At 43.1% G+C, this 23,446-nt stretch overlaps 1 protein-coding gene across 4 annotated transcripts in view; it reads right to left on the reverse strand.

Moving 5' to 3' along the window:
* The window catches only part of B3GLCT (beta 3-glucosyltransferase), a 136,142-nt gene that overhangs the window by 81,026 nt on the left and 31,670 nt on the right, over positions 1–23,446 (reverse strand). For all 4 annotated transcript variants that reach the window (XM_032795960.2, XM_075061649.1, XM_032795959.2 and 1 more), the window contains exon 4: positions 21,796–21,905. In XM_032795960.2, the coding sequence (XP_032651851.1) occupies positions 21,796–21,905 (110 nt within the window). The remainder of the gene's footprint in view (positions 1–21,795; positions 21,906–23,446) is intronic.

A 23,446-nucleotide genomic window follows, 5' to 3' on the forward strand; every position in this document is an offset into this window, starting at 1 on the left:
GAATGCCAGCAATCACCGGACCATACGCAGCTAGGCTTTGTCATGCAATGATACCAGATTACTTGCTACATGCATGGCGTGTCAAGTGTCCTACCATGGAGGACGGAATAAGGCTGCCTGCCCAGAACCTTCTGCAAAGGCTTTTGGAGTACCTCCAGGAGAGCTTCATGGAGATGTCCCTGGAGGATTTCCGCTCCATCCCCAGACATGTTAACAGACTTTTCCAATAACTGTACTGGCCGCGAATGCATCCCAAGTCCTCAGGGCAAATTAATCATTAAAAAACGCTTGCTTTTAAACCATGTTTTTATATTTACAAAGGTACACTCACCAGAGGTCCCTTCCATGGCTTCATTGTCTGGGCTAGTGGCTTGGGAGGGCTGGGAGGTAATTCCGTCAGGGTGAGAAAAAGCTCCTGGCTGTTTGGGGAGAACGGAGTGCTGTGTGCTCTCTGCAAGCTCGTCTCCTCTTCCTCCTCCTCATCTTCCCCGTCCGCAGAATCCTCAGCCATGGCTGAGATTACCACCCCACCTCGGAATCCACGGACAGGGGTGGGGAAGTGGTGGCGGACCCGACCCCCTTAGAATTGCATGCAGCTCAGCGTAGAAGCGGCATGTTTGCGGCCCTGCCCCGGACCTTCCGTTTGCTTCTTTGGTTTTCTGGTAGGCTTGTTTAAGCTCCTTAACTTTCACATGGCACTGTACTGAATCCCTGGTGTGGCCTCTCTTCATCATGGCCTTGGAAATTTTTTCAAATGTCTTTTCATTTCGTCTTTTGGAACGAAGTTCTGTTAGCACGGAATCCTCTCCCCACATAGCTGTCAGATCCAGTACCTCCCGTGTGGTCCATACTGGAGCTCTTTTTCGATTCTCAGACTGCTTAGTTACCTGTGCTGATGAGCTCTGCGTGGTCACCTGGGCTGATCAACTCTCCACACTGGGCAAACAGGAAATGAAATTCATAAGTTCACGGGGCTTTTCCTGTCTACCTAGCCAGTGCATCCGACTCCAGATTGCTGTCCAGAGCGGTCACAATGGTGCACTGTGGGATAACTCCCGGAGGCCAATACCATCGAATTGTGGCCACACTAACCCTATTCCGAAATGGCAATACTGATTTGAGCGGTACTCTGCTCGTCGGGGAGGAGTACAGATATTAAGAGCCCTTTATATTGATATAAAGGGCTTTGTTGTGTGGATGGGTGCAGGGTTAATTTGGTTTAACGCTGCTAAATTCGGTATAAACCCATAGTGTAGACCAGGCCAGAGTTACTTCTGAAGACTCAGAAAAAGGAAGAGGAGGAGGGTGGGTCATGAGATCCACATTGATTAGAAGTATCTCAAAGATCCACAGTTATCATAGGGAAAGTAACCCCTCTCTCTTCTTTCAGTATGTGTCAATGTGGTTCCTACTGTAGGGGACTAGCAAGCAGTATTCACTTTGGATTTTTTTAATTTAAATTTATTATAAATTATAAGAAATTATTCTTTTAAAAAATGAACCTGTTTAAAAGTGAAATCTGAATGTAATACAAATATGTTAAGGCCTAAACTTATTATAATCTCTTTAAACATTGATATAAGAAAATTAATATACTGAATCTATAAGCCTCTGTCAAAAACTTTGAGTTAAAGACTGCTTTTCTATATAAAGAAGGTATTGGGGGACAACAACTAACTTCTGAAGTCAGACTTTATAAATATGGCAGAATAGATCATGTACTGTACTAAGGGCTTCAGCCTGCAGAGGACCCAAGGGTGTGCTACTGGGTCAAGAGATGACAAAGTCATCACAGGCGTTGGGACCTTGCCTCTTACTCTTGGAGACACCCTCATGTATTCCATCAGGATCATCCACTGAGCCTACCTGGTTGCTGTCCTACTTCTATTCTATAGCTTCTCCTTACTTGACTTCTGTGATAAATGAAGTGGGGGGTAGATTCCTTTTACGGACACCCAGCCAGCCAGTTAGCTATAAAACCCATTAGTAGATGTTCTCTACTTGCTTTACCTGTAAAGAGTTAAAACATCCATAGGTAAAAGGAAGGGAGTGGGCACTTGAGCAAAAGAGCCAATGGGAAGGCAAGAACTTTTTAAAATTGGAAAAAAACTTCTCCTTTGTGTGTTTGTGTTGTTCTTCCGGAGAAAAGAGAGGGCTAGAACTATGCTGTAAAAAGCTTTGGGCCAGGTATGAAAATCATCATATCATACCTAGAAACAACTCCACCAGAGAGGTCCTTTGGGGCCATCTGCCTCTCCCAAGTCAGGATAAAGGAGGAGGGTTGGGTGTGGGGCTAGCAACTCCATCCTGTAAAAAATCAATCTGCTACAGAAACGCCAACAATAGAGACAACAATAAAAATTTGACTGTTCAGCTCCAATGTGAAATCAGTCCTACTGTATGGAGCTGAAACCTGGAGGACAACCAAAACAACCATCAGGAAGATCCAGACCTTCATTAATAGCTGCCTCAGAAGGATTCTCCGGATCCGCTGGCCAGACACCATCAGTAACATCCACCTCTTGGAGAGGACCCGTCAACTCCCAGCAGAGGAAGAAATCAGAAGGAGAAGGTGAGGTTGGATAGGACATACACTACGCAAGCAGCCAACTAACATCACCAGACAGGCACTGCGGTGGAACCCCCAAGGCAAGCGGAAAAGAGGCCGTCCAAGAAACACCTGGCGACGCGACCTTCAGGCTGATAGCAAAAAAATGGGCTATACCTGGACCCAGCTAGAGCGAATGGCCCAGGATAGAGGACTCTGGAGATCTGTGGTTGGCGGCCCATACCCCGATTAGGGTGACGGGCATGAGTGAGAGAGTGATACCTAGAAACTACTCATTTGAAACCCCAGATACTTAGGTAGATCAGGAAATGTCTAGGAAGACGCAATTAGGTTTCTCTCTTTTATTTCTTTATGGCTTGTGGACTCCTTTGTGCTAATGCCATCTTTTATTTTGCTTGTAACCTTTAAACTGGACCTCAAAAAGCTATCTTGATGCTTAACCCCTGTAATTATTTTTTTTAAAACCTAGCAAAAAGCCTAAATTCCAGATGTCTTTTCTTTCTTTTTGTTTTTAATAAAATTTACCTTTTTTTTTTTTTTAAGAACAGGATTGGATTTTTGTGTCCCTAAGAAGTTTGTGCATGTTGTTTAATTAGCTGGTAGCAACAGCTGATTTCTTTTGTTTTCTTTCTCAGCTCTTCCCTGGATAGGGGGTGAAAGGGCTTGAGGGTACCACACAGGAAGGGATTCCCAAGTGCACCTTCCTTGGTTCTAAAAAGGGTTTTTGCACTTGGGTGGTGGCAGCACCTACCCATCCAAGGTCAGAGAAAAGCTGTAACTTTGGTAGTTTAATACAAGCCTGGAGTGGGTAGTATTAATTTGTAGAATCTTTGTGGGCCCCCACCTTCTCCACTTGAAGGGACAGAGTGGGGAATCAGCCTTGACACCCTCTAAGGCCCAACCCATCCTCCACCAGAGCAGGCAGCACAGTCCCAGCGCTGGGCAGACAGACGGGCAGCATGGCATGGCCCTGGGGTCTTGTGCAAACAGACCTAGCCTGCCTACCCCAGTCTCTTGGTCACAGAAGAGTGGGAAGGGAACTGGAAGCAGGCAAGAGGGGGCCTGGGAGTGGAGTGCGTGCGGGACCATGCCAGGCTGTTTGGGGAGGCACAGCCTTCCCCTGCCTGTGCTACCTACCACCAGTGATTCTGGGCACTGTAAGTAAGTGGCTTTACTCTGTCTGTCTGCATGTGTACACACAGAGAGATACAAACAGAAATCCATTAATTTCTCCACTGCCTCCTCTCTTTCTAACTAAAGAAAACACCACAGCATAAAAGGCATGTGGATTACACAGCAGAAGTCTTGGATTGTTGTCAATTCTTCCTCCCTCCCCTTCCCTCCCCCTCCCCCCAGTTGTGGGGAAGTTATGTAACAAAGGAGAAGGAGTGCACATCCAGCAATGAGTAGCACTGGTAGCAGAGCAGGACACTGGGGGGAAAAAGGAACCACGTTTTTCAGAGTGCAGCCTCTAGTGCTGATTTCAACACCTGGGAACTGAAGGGGAAAAAACTGCCATGGCTAGAAGTTGTAAAAAAGACTAACATGGGAGTATTTTCAAGGAATTTCTGTATTTCTAAGTAAAAAAGAAACACTTGTCAAAATAAACAGTGCAACAAAGAGACGCAGGACCTGGTTGTCAGAACGAATGAAAAATATTCTTCAGAAGGCAATGTCTTTGAAGTTGATGTGGGTAAGTCTGAACAATCAAGATCAACTGCTTAGTAAACTTATATTTGGACCATTGTTATGGACTGTCTACCATGTCTTACTGTGCTAGTAAATGATAACAGATTATTGTCATAAATTGTGTTTTGGGTGGATTATACTTACTTATGAATTGCATTATGTTTGTGTTCAAAATATAATTGGTATACTACTTTGTTGTGGGAGTATTTATCAGTTGCATTTTTACCGTTACTACAGGACTTCTGACTATTTTTATTGCTCAATATAATCAAATATCCTAAGTAAAAATTTCCTGTTTAAAAGCAATGTTTATTAGTCACTTATTAATTTTAACGTTTAAAATAGGGTTTTTTTCAAGCTGTTTGGTGTGTTGCTAGAGATAAGGGTTTAGATAACCCTTATGATTTATTATTTTCCCTATAAAACTGGGTTTAGAATAAATTATATCATATCAACCGTGGTAAAAAGCTGTAGTAGCTGTAGTAAGCAGAGTCTTTCATTTACAGTCTTAAAAAAAGAGAGAGAAAAAAAAAGCAGTGCGCTGAGTAATAGTGAGTGAGCGACTTTTTTTTTACCATTTTGTTTCAAGGTCCAGCTTAGACATAACGGGTTACGAACGTCCATCATCTGCAATGTCTACAACTGCAATCATCTGCTGGTACACAGGCGGTACTGCAACTGAGCATACATCAGATAGTAAATTATCTGTATTTAAACAAAAGATTTTCTTCAATCATCCAATAAAAACATGGATGAGTTCCTAATCAAGACCAGCAAATTCCAGCAAAACTCCACAGATAAAAAGATTGCTCGCAATTCATTTAGGCAAATTCTCCCTTTTATCTTGTTCGGGACAAGCATTTCATAGGGTTCAATCATTACAACCAAGCTACTCTCCACCCAGCAGAGAAAATACTGCTGGAAGATTCCTGTATGAGAAAAAAAATTGAACAGTGTGCAAAAAACACTGATGGGAAATTCATTAATCTGAGTCTTTGGAGGTGAAGCAATGTACACAATGTTCCAGTAATGTGTTTGTATGAAACAAAAGATGGAGTTTTCTATCTTGCAGAAAAAACGGATACATCAGGAAATGACCATATAGCATAATATTTAAAAGTAGCAGTAACAGCTATAAGAAACTGAACAAAAATTCAAGCCTTACATATGTAGCTTTGTCACAGACAATGCTGCAAAATGGAGCAAAGACAAGAAATCTTGAAGAAGGGAACCTGAAGCTTATAACATATGGCTGGAGTGCTCATCTGATGCATTCTTTTAGCCAAGACTTAAGTTCAACTCCAGGAATAAAGGAAAATGTTGCTGAAATTGCAACATTTTCTGTAACAACCACTTTGCTTCGGCTTCACTAAAGAGAGCAGGATGATCCCAACTAATTCATCTCCAAGATGTATAATATCGGAGGGGTAGCCTTGTTAGTCTGGATCTGTAAAAGCAGCAAAGAGTCCTGTGGCACCTTATAGACTAACAGACGTATTGGAGCATAAGCTTTCGTGGTGAATACCCACTTCGTCGGATGCCAAAACAGATGGAACTAACACAGCCAAAGTAGTTAACATTGGACTAAAGAGAAATGTACAAGATAAGCTGAATATACTGAAAACTATTTCCATAGCCTTGGGCAAGCTGCAGAAAGATTGCTACTGTCTGCTAGTGCTGTTGAAATTTAGAAGTAACTTAAGAGACATTGAAGAAAGAAATAGCCAATACTTCACCTCATTTTCTTGGCAATATTCTCAATTCAAAGCACTATGGTAAATGCCTCACTGCTGAAGATACTACTATTGTATGGACATCTAATAATCAATCATAATAAATTTAAGGGCTGGAAATGAAAAATTCAAGCAGTGTATGTTTGCTAAGAAAGTCACATCACTGTACTAGTGTGCATCACTAGTTAAGCAGCTTGGACCAGACTTTATTGAAGTGCTGAACCAGCTTTTTACAGTAGTAGCCTCTTCTGCAGGCACACAGAATATTTTCTTCATTTGGACTAATTCATTCAAAGTTGAGAAATCAATTGAGACCTGAAAAAACAGGAAAATTAATCTTTTTCTCTTCCAGTATGAATAAAAATGAGGGAGGGCGGGGGATGAGATCTATTAATTCTAAAAGTTTGAAGGACAGACTAAGGGTATGTCTACATTACAAAATTAGGTCAAATTTATAGAAGTTTTTTTTTTAGAAATCGTTTTTATACAGTCGATTGTGTGTCCCCCCATACAAAATGCTCTAAGTGTGTTAACTCGGCGGATTGCGTCCACAGAACCGAGGCTAGCATTGGCTTCTGGAGCGTTGCACTGTAGGTAGCTATCCCACAGCTCCCACAGTCTCCGCCGCCCGTTGGAATTCTGGTTTGAGATCCCGATGCCTGATGGGGCAAAAACAGTGTCGCGGGTGGTTCTGGGTACATGTCGTCAGGCCCTTATCTCTGTCCCTCCCCCCATGAAAGCAACAGCAGACAATCATTTTGCGCCTTTTTTCCTGGGTTACCTGAGCAGAGGCCATACCACGGCAAGCATGGAGCCCGCTCAGCTCACCATCACCGTACATCTCCTGGGTGCTGGCAGATGTGGGACTGCATTGCTATGCAGCAGCAGCTCATTGCCTTTTGGCAGCAGACAGTGCATTATGACTGGTAGCCATCATCGTCATATTCCTGGGCGCTCTTTTAGCCGATGTTGGTGAGGTCGATCAGGGGCGCCTGGGCAGACGTGGGAATGACTCAGCCAGGTCATTCCCATCTTCTGCCGAGCACCCAGGAGATGACGATGGCTAGCAGTCGTACTGCACCGTCTTCTGGTGAGCACCCAGGAGATGACAATGGCTAGCAGTCGTACTGCACCATCTGCTGCCAGCCTAAGATGTAAAAGATAGATGGAGTGGATCAAAACAAGAAATTGACCCAATTTGTTTTGTATTCATTTGCTCCTCCCTTCCCTCCTTGAAATCAATGGCCTGCTAAACCCAGGGTTTTGAGTTCAATCCTTGAGGGGGCCATTCTGTGTGACAGTTGTTTGTTTCTCCTTGATGCAAAGCCACCCCCTTTGTTGATTTTAATTCCCTGTAAGCCATGTCGTCAGTTGCCCCCTCCCTCCATCAGAGCAATGGCAGACAATCGTTTTGCGCCTTTTCAGCGCAGATGCCATAGCACTGGGAACATGGAGCCCGCTCAGATCCCGCGGCAATTATGAGCACTGTAAACACCACACGCATTATCCTGCAGTATATGCAGAACCAGAACCTGCAAAAGCATAAACCAGGCGAGGAGGCGATGGCAGCGCAGTGACGAGAGTGATGAGGACATAGGACATAGACATTAGACTTCTCACAAAGTACAGGCCCCAGCAATGTGCACATCATGGTGTTAAATGGGGCAGGTTCATGCCATGGAACGCCGATTCCCCCAGGGAAGGTTTTGGGGAGACCAGAGTGAGCCAAGACACTGGAATTTTTGGCTGGTGGCAGCAATATCAGATCTAAGCTGGTAATTAAGCTTAGAGGGTTCATGCTAGCTTCTCAGTTTATGAACGCTAAGTTTCAAATCTGAGTAGGAAGCTACGACAAGCCCTCACAGTTGAGAAGCGAGTGGCGATAGCCCTCTGGATGCTTGCAACGCCAGACCGCTACTGGTCAATCGGGCATCAGCTTGGAGTGGGTAAATCTACTGTGGGGGCTGCTGTGATCCAAGCAGCCAACGCAATCAAAAAGCAGCTGATATCAAGGGTAGTGACTCTGGGAAATGTGCAGGTCATAGTGAATGGCTTTGCTGCAATGGGATTCCCTAACTGTGGTAGGGCAATAGAAGGAACTCATATCCCTATCTTGGCACCGAAGCACCAAGCCAGCTAGTACATAAACTGAAAGGGGTACTTTTCCATGGTGCTGCAAGCCCTGGTGGATCACAAGGGATGTTTCACCAACATCAATGTGGGATGGCCGGGAAAGGTACATGACGCTTGCATCTTCAGGAACACTGGTCTGTTTCAAAAGCTGTAGGAAGGGACTTTCTTCCCAGACCAGAAAATAACCGTTGGGGATGTTGAAATGCCTATAGTTATCCTTGGGAACCCAGCCTACCACTTAATGCTATGGCTCATGAAGCCATACACAGGCAGCCTGGACAGTAGTCAGGAGCTGTTCAACTATAGGCTGAGCAAGTGCAGAATGGTGGTAGAATGTGCATTTGGACATTTAAAAGCACGCTGGTGCAGTTTACTGACTTGGATAGACCTCAGCGAAACCAATATTCCTATTGTTATTACTGCTTGCTGTGTGCTCCACAATATCTGTGAGAGTTAGGGTGAGACGTTTATGGTGGGGTGGGAGGTTGAGGCAAATCGCCTGGCCACTGATTATGCGCAGCCAGACACCAGGGCAGTTAGAAGAGTACAGAAGGGCACAGTGCGCATCATAGAAGCTTTGAAAACCAGTTTCATGACTGGCCAGGCTACGGTGTGAAAGTTCTGTTTGTTTCTCTTTGATGACCCCTGCCCCGCCTTGGTTCACTCTACTTCCCTGTAAGTTAGCCACCCTCTCCTCCCACCTTCGATCACTATTTCCAGCAGCAATAAAAATCACTGTTGCTTCACATTCATGCATTCTTTATTAATTCATCACACAAATAGGGGGATAACTGTCAAGGTAGCCTGGGACGGGTGGGGGAGGAGGGAAGGACAAGGCCACACTGTACTTTAAAACTTATTGAATGCAAGCCTTCTGTTGCCTGGGCAATCCTTTGGGGTGGAGTGGCTGGGTGGCCGGATGCCCCCTCACCGCATTGTTGGGCGTCTGGGTGAGGCAGCTATGGAGCTTGGGGAGGAGGGCGGTCGGTTACACAGGGGCTGTAGAGGCGATCTGTGCTCCTGCTGCCTTTCCTGCAGCTCAACCATATGCTGGAACATATGAGTTTGATGCTCCAGCAGCCTAAGCATTGACTTCTGCCTTCTGTCAGCAAGCTGATGTCACCTATCATCTTCAGCCCGTCGCTTACTCTCTTCAGCCCACCACCTCTTCTTGCATTCATATTGTGTTTTCCTGCACTCTGACACTGTCTGTCTCCACGCACTCTGCTGTGCTCTGTCAGTGTGGGAGGACAGCAGGAGCTCAGAGAATATTTCATCTCCAGTGCATTTTTTTCGCCTTGTAATCTTCACTAGCCTCTGGGAAGGAGAAACATATGCAGCTGGTGGAGGAAAAAAAGGGAGAGTAGTAGTTAAAAAGACATTTTATAGAACAATGAGTACACTCTTTCACGGTAAACCTTGCTGTTAACATTACATAGCACATGTGCTTTCGTTACAAGGTTGCATTTTGCCTCTTATTGAGGGAGGGCCTCCCGGTTTGGTGTGACAGATCACACAGGGCCAGGCAACAGAATTCGGCTTGCAGGCAGCCATGGTAAGCCACAGTCTTTTGGCTTCTTTAACCTTCATAACATGTGGGAATGCTTTCAAACAGCAGTGCCCTCATTTCCCATACCAAGCGGCCACTGGGTCGGCCACTTAAAATGGGTTGGCAATTTAAAAGGAGGGGCTGAGGTTTGTGGGTTAGCGTGCAGCACAAATCCAACTAACCCCCCTCCCCCAATTCTCTGGGATGATAGCTTCACCCCTCCCCACACCGCGTGGCTAACAGCGGGGAACATTTCTGTTCAGCCACAGGCAAACAGCCCAGTAGGAATGGGCACCTCTGAATGTCCCCTTAATGAAATCACCTTATTTCAACAAGGTGACCATGAATGATATCAGTCTCCTGAGGATAACACAGAGAGATAAGGAACGGACATTGTTTGAATGCAATGATTTCAGACTACGTGCTACTGGCCTGGCATGGTAAAGTGTCCTACCATGGAGGACGGAATAAGGCTACCTTCCCCAGAAAACTTTTGCAAAGGCTTTGGGAGTACATCTAGGAGAGCTTTATGGAGACGTCCCTGGAAGATTTCTGCTCCATCCCCAGACACATTAACAGACTTTTCAAGTAGCTGTACTGGCCGCGAATGCCAGGGCAAATTAATCATTAAACACGCTTGCTTTTAAACCATATCTAATATTTACAAAGGTACACTCACCAGAGGTCCTTTGTCCGCCTTCAGGGTCTGGGAGGCAGCCTTAGGTGGGTTTGGGGGTTACTGGCTTCAGGTCCAGGGTGAGAAACAGATCCTGGCTGTTGGGGAAACTGGTTTCTCTGCTTCCTTGCTGTGAGCTATCTTCCTCATCCCCAAAACCCGCTTCCGTGTTGCGTCCTACTCCACTGACAGAGTCAAAGCACAGGATTGCGGTACTGGTGGCTGCACCCCCTAGAATGGCATGCAGCTCATCATAGAAGTGGTATGTTTGGGGCTGTGACCCAGACCAGCCATTTGCGTCTGTTTTTTTGGTAGGCTTGCCTGACCTCCTTAATTTTCATGCAGCACTTCCATGACTCCCTGTTATAGCCTCTGTCCTTCATGCCCTTGGAGACTTTTTCAATTGTTTTGGCATTTCATTTACTGGAACAGAGTTCAGCTAGCAAGGATTCATCTCCCCACACAGTGATCAGATGCAGTACCTCCCGTTCTGTCCATGCTGGAGCTCTTTTGCGATTCTGGTACTCCATGGTCACCTCTGCTGATGAGCTCTGCATGGTCGCTTGTGCTGATCAGCTCGCCACGCTGGCCAAACAGGAAATGAAATTCAAAAGTTTGCGGGCCTTTTCCTATCTACCTGCCAGTGCGTCTGAGTTGAGAGAAGCTGTCCAGAGCACTCACAATGAAGCACTCTGGGATAGCTCCGCAGGCCAATACCGTCAAATTGCGTCCACACTACCCCAAATTCGACCCAGCAAGGCCGATTTCAACAGTAATCCCCTCGTCGGAGGTGGAGTAAAGAAATTGATTTAAAGAGCCCTTTAAGTCGCAAAAAAGGGCTTCGTCATGTGGACGGGTCCAGGGTTAAATCAAGGTAACGCTGCTAAATTCGACCTAGAATCGTATTGTTGACCGGGCCTAAGTTACTTAGGAGACTCATTTTATTTTCAAGAGACTTAAGTGGCGGTGTAGACATAGCCTATGTCAGTATAACTTATGTCGCTCAGGGATGTGAAAAAAACAACCCCCTGAGCAACATAAGTCACACTGCCGTAAGCGCTGGTATGGACAATGCTATGTCGGTGGAAGAGCTTCTTCCATCAACCTAATTAACCTACCCACAATGAGCAGCGGTAGTTATGTAAACAGGAGAGCTCTCTCCCATCTGCTTAGTGCGGCTACACTAGAGATCTTATAGTTGCACTGCTGTAAGCTCTCTAGTGTAGACACAGCCTTAGGTAAGTAGGAACTTAAGCTCCAATCACTTTCACTTAGCCTGGGAAAATTTTCAAATGTGCCTGACCTGCAATCATCTTAATTAACTGACTACAGTTAATCCCTCTGTTCCTTTAATAACTCATTTAGCTGTAAATGTGAAAAATCTTTTGCAAAGAGCTTATGTACCCAAAACATTTAAGGTTGCTTTAAAAATAGATTTTTAAAATTACAGTTACTATACTAATGAAGCTTGACACAAATCATGACCAAAAGTTAATATTCTAGTAAATAAGCAATATCATTCATTTTCTAACATACTAAAAATGTACAATAAGAATCAAACTATTAAGCTATGTAATTGCTCAATTAAATGTGTATAGTTAGTGTACCTTCCTAAGTAGCAAAAAGATGCATCAAATCTAGTGAAAAGGCTTTATTTCACTATACATCAACTTGTTTTAATAGGTATATGAACCAATGACAATGGATCTTTCTTTAGAAAATAAAAGTACAAATGGAAAAGTTGATTAAAAAAAATCAATGATTTCTATAAAGGCTTTCCACCTAGTGATTTAAATGGCCTTGATTTAAATCCACCTTGACAACTGTACAGGCTGGTGGCAAGCTGAAGCTATCGTGAAGTGGACTATTAGAGAAGAACAACAGGCCAGGCTGTTCTAAGTGTAGTAGGTAGTCAAGGATCTTCAGTATCAAGTCTTGGACAGGGACCCAACCATGCTGGCCTGCCCATATTGAGAACCTGTTCCATTTAGATCTTTCCTGTTCTGAGCCAAATTTCCTGGATCTATACAGAGCGGTGTCTATTCATGGTATTTAACTAACCAACAATCATGCTCTCAGATGTAGCATTTCCAGGTCTGGATGGAGCATCTGGCCATTGTGTCATGAGATCAGGTCTAGATGAAGCAGGAGCTCAACTGGAGACCGAACAGGCATTTGTAACAGGTTTGTCAGTCAAGACTGCCTCTCCCAATACAGGGCAACAACCACCATGGTCCTATCTCTCCTGATCTTGGACATCCTCTAGGAATCAGAGGAATCAGTGGAAAAGTGTAGAGTAAGTCTCTGTTCCACAGTAGAAGGAAGGCATCTGGCAACAATCATCGGCTTAATCCTCCTCTGGAAGAAGGATTTTGACATTTGGCCTTGTTTTTGGAGGCAAAATAGTCAGGGGAGGAGGGGCAAGGAAATTCCCCAACAGTAGACTATCAGTCTTACAATGGATCTGTGCAAGGACCATTCATGGCTGGTCATCGACTGCCTGCTTAAGATACTGGTCAAGTTGTTCCTGACCCCTAGAAGGTGAAGGACCAATGTGGTCACCCACTGAAACATCACCATGTCCAGAGCTTGATGGTTTCCAGACAGAGATGTGAGAAATAAGCATCCCATTATTTAAGTAGTGCACAGTTGTCATGTTTGTGAATAGATGCACCACTGAGTTCTGGAGAACATGTAGGGACACGATATACAGGCTAATCTGAGGACTTTGAGCTGCAGGACTTTCATATGCAATTCATTTTCATCTGGGAACCAAGCGCCTTGAATCTGTATGAGGTCAAATGAGCCTGTATTGGTATGTACAGAAAGTTCTGGCTTTTAAGGAATGTTCAAATTAAACATGAACAGAGATAAAGAGGGTGAAGAAGTGCCTAAAAGGTAAGTATGAATCTCAAAAGTAGCAGATCAGACACTTGCAAGGTTTCATCTCACTGCCACAGACAAGAAGGAACTGAAGGAGGGTTACATCCACTCTGCCCTTTATGTCCTTGCACAAAGGTGCATGTGCAGGCCCAGTGGACATGACTATTAAATGAACTCCGACCTCACACGCATTAGAATCATGCATACCTATAGTAGAATCCACACTAAAAAATATTCCAAGAACCACTTCGTTTCTGGCCTTTGTGACAAGTCCTTTCTTAATAGAGCCAACATAGGACCTCATGAAAGAGAATTTCACCTTTCATTTAAAAAGAAGTCTAGCCCTTTTCCTCGCAAAGATAGAAAACAATACACTAGGCACATAAAGCAAAAGATATATATAAAAAGTAAAAGGGTAACAAGGCAATTAAAGCATTCTGGTCACAGGAATAGCTATTTTAAAAAATGGGTATGCATAGAACAAAGACAACAATGTAACATTTGCTTAATTAATTTTTCAAATTAAATGTTGCAAATGTTCAGAGGTGCATAATAGCCTTACGATGAAAGGTGCGTCATCAGCAGACCCATGGATCCAAAACCACAAACACCTCATTAAAGGCTATGGGTGTGTCAAGCATCCTCCTTCAGACCCCAGGGGAGGAGCAATCCAACTTCTTACGTAGTAAATACAGCTGCAAACAGAGTACTGCTCAAGATACTAAGCAGCCCAGTAGGTTAATACTCCTGGAGGAATTCTGCACCATTGTTGGCCCTGCAGAGCAAGATCACAAGTAGAAGACACTGGGGGTAGGGGTGGGGTGGGGAGCTGGAGGGTTCCTAGCAGTTGCAGTTCCTAGCATGCCCTGAAGGAAGGAGGCAGCGTTCAGGAGACTCCACACAAGCCCAGGACCCAGCATCAGACTATTTCTCCCTCTGGACCCCTGGGGTCTGGGAGGGAGGGCATGTGAGTGCCGGGGGGGGGGCACAGCTGGAGTCTGGGGGGAGGGGGTGTGTGTGTCTGGACAGGGAGGCCTGCAGCTGGTCCATGCGAGTGTCTGTGCTAAGGGGGGCCAAAGCTTGACTCTGGTAGGGAGAGAGTGTCTGGCCCCCCTACTGGGCTCCGGGGAAAGGGAGCAGAGAAGCAAGAACTGGGTTGTCTTAGGGGTTTCCTTAACACTCTACTCCTGAAGGAAATTTCTTGTGTCTGTACTATTAGACAAAGTTGCTGAACTGAAACTGACATGATTATATAGTGTTATTTTGAAAAATAAAATATGCAGAATTTTAAAATATTGTGCACAGAATTTTTAATTCTTTGGCGCAGAATTCCCCCAGAATAGTGATTTGCAGACTGTGCACACTGGTGGCAGACAGGCAAGAGAAAGCTGTGAATGTTACCCTGAAAGGAAGCAGGAGGACAGAACTTCTTGGCACAGAGCTCACCTGAGTGCCAGACTAGGGGATTTCTGAGCGAGAATACAGCTGTTTCTACTGTGTTCAGAGAAACAGTACTGACTTTTTTTTAAATATATAACTGAGATTACACCAAGACTGTACCTGACTTGTGCCACAAACGTCTATTCCTAATGAAAAGAACCCTGCAAAATTTAGTTCAGACTAAAGGGGCAACTCTACAAATTTCTCTCTCTCTTGTACACAGGACTAGAAATATATTAAAGTTGGATTTAGGCTGTAGCAAAAGATTAGCATTATGGAGTATAAAAATTCTTATGCGGATTTGTTACTTCACAGAAGCTATTAAAGAATAAATACATCTCTGCTCAGGCAGCATGACCTGACATTCATTTATGCGCACAATTACAGAACACCTTGTATTAACTCATTTTTTGAAGTAGAAATAATGGCCACTAAAGGAACAGTCTGCAGTGATGAAGTTACAGGCTGAAATGACAAAAACTAAGGGCTTGTACAGACTAAAACGTATGTTGGTATAACTTATGTCGCTCAGGGGTATGAATAAACCATCCCCCGACCGACATAAATTACACTGACCTAAGCGCTAGTGTGGACAGCACCAGGTTTACAATGGGACCAAAGTGCTGGGCCCGCACTCAGAGGGGGTCCATAAGGGGACGGCCATGGCCGCAGTACTGTGGCAGCTCCTGTTGTCCAGATCCCTGCTCACCAGCTGCCCGCCCACCCATGCTGAGTTGGGGGGGAGGGGTATTCAGCAGCCAATGGCGGTGAGTGTGCAAGGAGGCAGCAAGGTGAGGCTGTAGTAAGTGGGGCAGGGTCCGTCAGCGCAGCCCCTACCCACCCGCCACTTGCTGGCTCCAGGGCTAATCCCGGCTTGGCCAGCTGGGCCCCGCTCCCCACCCAAGGCTGACTACAGCCATTACTGCCTGCACACTGAGAGCTGTGGTGGCTGATGAGTGCATGTGGGTGGGTGGGAGCGGTGGCACCAAGCCGGGCTGACGTGCCACCAGAGCCAGGTGGGGAGATTGGGAAGATGCAGCACCAGGTACAGAGAGAAGTGGACCCAGCCCCCAGGCATGAAGGGCATAGAGCACTGAGCGGAGGGGAGGGGGGAGAGAGAGAGAGAGAGAGAGAGAGAGAGAGAGAGAGAGTGAGTGAGTGTGTGTGTGTGTGTGGTGTCACCCCTCTCCGGGTCTGTGGTGGGAGTAGAGGTGTGTGTGTGTCACCCCTCCCCATGTGTGTCCGTATCCTGGCCAGTTCCGTCCCGCCCCCCCCCACCGCAGCATGTGGGCCAGGGACCCTCTCTTGGCTGGGGCAACACAGACTGGCAGCTACACTGATGTTCCTGGTTCATTTTGGTTACTGGTTCTGGGTCAGACCTGGGCTGTGTCCCCCTCGGGGGCTGGACCCCTGCCCATTGCAGCTCTGCCATGGCTGACGCAGGGTGACAGGACCATATGCACTGAAAATCCAGTGCCATGTGTAGGGTGACCAGACAGCAAGTGTGAAAAATCGGGATGGAGGTTGGGGGCAATAAGCACCTATATAAAACAAAGTCCCAAATATTGGGACTGTCCCTATAAAAATCGAGACATCTGGTCACCCTATCCATGTGCCTGGCCCTAGACCCTGGCAGGGGCACCGGTTCACATGGCAATGGATCTGTGGAACAGCAAGGTCTGTGTGGCCTGCCCCACTGGGTGATGGTTGTGAGCAGCTCGTGCAGAGTCCTGGGGTAGAATCCTGACTGGTGCCATTGATGGAGTCGGAGTGTTTCGAGTGCAGGGTCCTGTCTGCTGTCTGTCCTGAAGCCGGACTAATATGAATGACACTGTAAATAAAATGTATTAAAGTTTTTCATGATTTTTATTTTTAAAATATTTTAAACAGTTTTAAATTTGCCCCAATTTCATACAAAAACATAACTGAAGCACTAGGAATTCACATGAGAAATGTGAAGGGTGAGACAGTGTGAAGGTTCCCTTTTAATGGGAGCAGCACATGGCTGATGTTTTGGCCAGCTTTGGCTTTTGTTAGCTGTTTTTATCCATTGTGTTCTATTTTTTCTTTTAGAATTTATTTTATGTACACTTCTATGTATTCTTTTTGCCTTCGGGCTACCATTGCTAGTACCCTAGTGACAGCCACCTCAACCTGCAATTTAAATCTGTAAAACATTGTAAATAAAACTTGTACAACTGTGTGCTGTGTCAAAGACAACTTCTGTAACAATCACTTGTCTTTTACAAACATTCCCCCCGGGAACTCACAAATATGTTTGGTGCCGGGCCCACAAAAGTTTAATCCGGTCCTGAGTGTGGACAGTGCTATGTCGGCAGGAGAGGTTCTCCCACTACGATAGCTACTGCCTCTCACAGAAGTGGTTTTATTATGCTGACTATTGGCATAAAGAAGAGTTCTCTCCTGCCATAGGGTGTCTTCACCCAACATGCTAAAGGGGCACAGCAGCATTGGTGCAGCTGCACCGTTGTAACTTCTAGTGTAGACTAGCCTTAAGGGTATCACCTTTGTACCTGGCATCAGATTAAACTCTGCAACTGATCTCAGCTATATGCTTTAGAATGTAATGTTGCTCATAACCAGGGATTCTAGTTTTCCGTGATAATTATTTTTTATTAAAGAATTTTGATGCAACATAAAAGTCCATATTTTTCTGCAATTAAAATGAAACCATGAACTCTAGTTTCCCTAGCCACAATATATATAGGTATCAACTGAACTAAGGTGACCACACACTCCATTTTGGCCAGGACAGTCCCTTTTTTAAGCCCTGTCCCGGACATCCTGACTTTTTGGCAAAACTGGGCATTTATCCCATTTCCTCTTGCCAACTGAGCAGGAAACAGGACAAATGACTAGTTTTGTCAAAAAAGTGGGATGTATCCCTCTATGGGGGCGCAGAGGAAGGTATAGGGGGACAAGTGGCGACAGGCTTCGGGCTGTAATCACCAGCCCAGGACACCTCAGGTCAGCTGTATGTAGTCTCCCATTTTCCCTTTGGGAAATATGGTCACACTATCTTTCAGCAAAATTTAGTTAATAGTTAATATCTGTTTTCTTTCCCCCACAAAATGTAAAAATTAAGATTCTCTGTAAAAATGCAAAGTCTATATTTTTCCACATTTTTTCTGTGGCAAATGGATTTCCAGAACCTCTGCTAATAACAAGCAAAGCACTATGGCACAAATACTGTGTATTATAAAGATATATGAAGTTTGTTTTATACAATAGCATTTTTACATATTAATCCCATGGAAGCATGCAAAACCCTGGAAAACAAAGGCAATGAAGAGTGAATGAAAAGGACTTAAAATTATATTCTTGCACTCTTAAGAGCTTTGTAAACTTTATGTTCAAGTACGCTTGTGTATTAATGACACCCGAGTTCCAGAAACTTTACATCAGTACTGTTTGGTTAAGTCATTCATAATTCGTTTTCATCTTTACGCTTTTTAAAAGCAACATGTTTACAAACAATGTATTAGTTTCAGAGTTTTCTGTAACTTGAAGGCTCTTATAATAAGAGCATGTTTCATCTACTGTAACTAGATCAAATTGATACACAGTCTCCCTGTCTTCCAAAGTAGTTTCATCAGCCCCTAGAGGCAACCAAACCACTACTACTGCTTCAATAACTCCATTAGTAGTCCAGAGTGATTTGGTGATTTTAAAGGGGCAATATTTTTACAGGTTGTTTCAGCTGTAAAGATAGCTATTCCCAGAAGTAGCAGTGTTTCTAAATTCCTGGGGTGAGACAAGTCCAAATATTATAATATGTTCTACCTAATATTTTCCTCATAGTTGACATGTTATTTCTATTTGTATTTCTATTTTTATTATGCTCCACTGTATAGCTTAAAAAACTGGTAAAGAACATAAGAAATTTTCCTCATCACTAGGTTTTAATCATTGCTTAATATGAAAAAATATTGAAAAAAATTTTATAGCTAAGTAATACACATCAACTTCATTTAACAATTAAAGCAACGCTGACATCTAGTGGTAACGTGAATGATAGTATAAAATAGGTAGGATTACATTTTTAAAATGTGAAATGTAAAATAAAAAATAAATCAAACAATAAGAGGAAACTTTTTGAGTGGATGCAAACAGTGCAGTGACTTTTAAAACATTCATTGTAGTTGAGTAAACAAAGTAAATACAGGTGACAGGTTTTATTTTTTCCAAATTTAAAACTCACTAACTGTAAATGCTTAAGATGCATATTATCAGGGACTTAACTTTAGTATGATCTGACGGTAATCCCCTTGAACATATTCTTTTAAATGGAAGTCTGAACTCCAAATTTCAATGCACAGAGATTTCAAAGATTTTTCCCTTCAGTGACCAATACTCATGGTCTTATTCACAATGGTTGAGGGTACTGTATTTAAAAGTGACGACAGGAAAATAGAGACACAAGGAATACAAAGGGGTTTGGTGAACTTTTTTCTGTATTTTGCTGTCTTCCCCCCTCCTCCCCCGTCAGGTTCTGGACATAAGTTTTCAGTTTGCTATCGTCCTCCTCACTTCCTGTCCTAAATCATCACGTGGACTGTTAAGCAGGTGTTGTTACATCTGAAAAGTGTTTCCATTTCAATCTAGGATGAAGGGATCATTTTTCTAAAGCACTCTGGGATCCTCTTTACTTGCAAAAATAAACCCAATGCTAAAAAAACCCACTTTTGTTCATTCAGATGTGAGAGTTGCTCCCAACTACAAGATTATTGCCTATTTACGAGATGTTAACCTCTCTTCCTTCCCTGGTGTAAACAATCATGTCTATATTTCCTCTAGATGAACATATCTATGCTCCCTCTTGTTGACTTTTCTGGCTCCCGGCCAGTGACATTCTGAGGTGTCAACATTAACAAAGTTTACCAGGAATCCATTTTTAGTAGCCAACACTTTGTTCCTGCCACTGGATCTGTGCAAATATACCCATGCAAGGAGACCACTGAAGTTAACAGGAGCTCCATGTGGATGCAAGGACTGCCTGCATGGATGCAATTACAGAAATGGGGCCTGTAAAAAGGGAAGTTAGAACATATTTATTAATATAGTATTGATCAGCTCAGGTAAATACATAAGTAGGAAGCGTTTCATACAAGGGCAGCAAGAATCCTAGAGATTTAGTGCACATATGTAGGAGCAGGATTTTATAATGTCCCATGAGAATTAATGTATGATTTGAGTTCATCCTGTCAGGCACCCTTTTTGAATAGCAGAAAGGAATGACAGACCAGAACAATCCTTATGACTGATTATGCTCACCCTTTTGTTTTAGGATAAGTTCTAATGTCTACTATGGTTTCCTATATGTATTACAAATTAGGCACTCTAGTTAAATATACATTTCTTTGTTTTAACGTTTTAGTAAGTAAGAGACAAGATCTTGTTTTGCATCTAGGAAATTAGAGGGATGTTGAGGGCCTGAAGCCCCAATGTGAATTGTTTTAGTTATAAGATTTAGCAAGGCTTGATTGACAATGTATTCTGCTGAATATAAAATGCTGTCTGTATACCTTTGAAGGTTTCTGTAAGAGATTGTTTGTGTGAATGAGGAATGCATGCATCAGGAAAAGAAAAGGTGTGAAAGCCATCACGAATGTCCAGACGGTCAAGAAAAAGTGAAACACTTGGGAAGACCAGGAGACAATCAGAAAACATCCGTTGTATCCGATGCTAAACATGTTAGCAGCATTGACAGGCACCCCCGAAGGCGAGACAACAAATAGGAGATAAGGATGAGAAGTCCGACAATAACCATCAAATGATAACACCACTTAAGGACTAATGATTACAGGATGACACTGCAAAATGCATGGACTCAAATGGGAATTTACAATGATAATGCTGGGGTATTTTGCCATTGAACTCTGGGTTCAGTCCTGCAAAGCCTCCGATCGGAAGAGCCCAACTCCTCCCTTGTGCTCAATCTAACTGGCCATTAGATTGACTCGAGCTACAACAGACTGGTAACTATAAACATCAACTGGCAGGGGGGTGGGGGGAGAGAGAGAGAGAGTGTGTGTGTGTAAAGCATATGCCAACTGTTGTAGTTTCAATAAATGCTGTGTATTTGCCTTCTCCTGAAAAGATCCTGTGTGCTTTATATGACCATAACACATAGCACTTTTTTTTTGAACAATAACTTTTTGAACCCAGTTTACTAGACACAAAAGTTCAGTTCAGTAACCCCACCACAGTATGTTACTTCACAATTTTATTTTAAAGGATCAAAAAATGAGGAAGAGAAATTATTTTAAGATCTTTGAACAACTATGGTTTAAAAAAATCAATTTTAACTCTAAAACAAGGTTCTGTGATCCAAATTTCTGACTAATGCTCATTCTAAACCAGTGATAATACATTTATGTGATAAAAATGCAGACAAAAGCTATTCCGAAGCAAATGCAGATGCATTACAAATGTTAAGGTGTGCCCCTGAAAGTGATCCGTCATATTAACTTAAACTGATGTACCTACTTCATCAGAAAAAACATACAAAAAACTAAAAACTTATACCATTAGATCCTATTTGTAAGCTTTTTCCATTCAACAACTTCTTTTATCATTTCAGATCAAATTCCATCCACACAAAGAGTTTTACATACTTTATTCACTACAGTATGTAATTCAACATGAAAAACCTACTTGGTGATCATCATCATATGTCATCAGTGATATCCTTGAGCTTAAACAATGTCCTCAGAAAGTTCACAGAGAAGAGTAAACAAATGTATTTTGAGAGCTTGTCTACATGGTTAGCTAGTCTGCATCAGAAGGGTGCAAGTTCTAGCATGCACTAGCATGTCATGCACTAACTGGGCCACATGGACTCTTCTAGTGTGCACTAAAATCTCCGTAATGTGCATTCATTTAAAACAGTACTACATTAAATGTGCACAAGGGAAGAGTCCACATGGTTAGTGTGCATTACAATTTACAGCTCTCTGATATAGACTAATGCACTATGTAGACAAGCCATGAGATAGGCTAATAAAATAAAATGCATTATAAAAATAGGCTCAGTAGAAAGGTAGTAAAATGTTGTACAGACATATGCAAGCAGCACACAGTATATTTTATCTACACATACCTTTCCAAGCTCTTCAGCCTGTTTTAAAATATTGCGCTCTAAATCTTCTGCTCTTTTTGAATGAAAAGAGTTACTTTGACTCTGGATGACAAATACAATTTCTTGTAATTCTGTGAACAAGGAAATAAAAATATTTAAAGAAAACAGAAATAAACATAAGTTCCACACCACTGCCAAAGAGAACTTTGAGGGGAAAAGCAAGACATAAAATCATAACTGATTTATTTAATTAATAATAAAAATGCATAAACATATATACAATGGTTTTATTAAAGAGCCCCAGTTTTAACTGTTTGTCTCTATGAAAGTAGAACACTAAATTTGTCATGGTATTATAGTATTGCCAACCTCAAGAGATTAAAAATCATGAGACCGGCCCCCCAGAACGTGAGATTTTAAAACCCATCAAATTACATTATATCAATCAGCTAAACAAACAATGTCATAGTAAAAATATGGAATTGACTAAACCTTTTGCAAGAAGCAACACTTCCCTAACCTCCTCCCACTTCTCTGCCTCACCCCTCTCCTCCTGTGCCCCCCTTTCTACTGCACACCCTAAATCTACCACCTTTTCCCTCTCTTTCTCGCTATCTACCTTTCACCATGTCTATGCTGCTCCTCACAGTCCACATGTCCTGACTAGCCTGCTGAACCACAGAGTGGCAGCCATCATGCCTGAGGATATGGCTTCAGTCTCACTGAAAACAATGGGAGATAGCAGCCACTTTTATTAACAGCAGCCTCACTTCAACTTGCAGCTTGTCACTTCCCTATAGTCTACCATCTTGCGGTCTTCAGTTCCACTGACAATAATCAGAGATGGTGGCCATTTTGAATAAGGAAAAATTAATCAGTTGGCAGCCTTTCATCTTGTTTTCATAAGACAGGTAAAAAACCACCCCAAAATTGATAAAAACAACAAGAATTGGCAATACTGGTACTACATCAGGCCCCAAGCAGTTCTATCGGTATGCCTGTAGCCACAGCATTGGTGAACAGTTTCACAATGCTATTGGCGCACCACACGGAATGCATTATGTACAACCACCACCCAGATAGCACCTACAGGACTGCCCCTCTGTTGGAGGAGGCATGCATTCTAATTTTCATATCCTGCAAGAAGACTAGCTTGGAGAAAATAAATATTCTTAATTTACTTTAGAAAAGGAAAAATACTTTTATAACACTTTATCAAGACAACCTATCAGACTATGGTGTCACTTTTCAGTCCTTCGGGATAAAGCTGCTAAGATAACCACAGAATTGCTACAAGAGGAAGGAGTGAAGATGGGAGACTAATTCATAAAGGAAGGCAGAGAAATGGAAGGAATGACAATGAAAGAGAGAAAAAGAAGAGAAGTAATTTCAAGGAAAAGAAAGGAAACTGTGAACAAAGCACAGAGAAGAAAACAGTGTCAAAAAACTTTTGAGCTGAAACTAAATTAGTTAAAATTTCTACTCCTGTAATCCAAGGAAGAAATATCCAGAGGTTAAATATCTATTTATTAATCCCTCCTCCACACCAAAGCACACGTGTTATTGTTAAAGTCCTAGGACTCAGAGAGTTGCGTCCTGGGGGGTAGCTGAGGATAACCTACCCCAAATTACAGGTTATATGATATGGAGACCTGTAATCCCTGCACTGGAA

The sequence above is a fragment of the Chelonoidis abingdonii genome, chromosome 1, assembly GCF_003597395.2.
Source record: "Chelonoidis abingdonii isolate Lonesome George chromosome 1, CheloAbing_2.0, whole genome shotgun sequence".
Lineage (NCBI taxonomy): Eukaryota > Metazoa > Chordata > Testudines > Testudinidae > Chelonoidis > Chelonoidis abingdonii.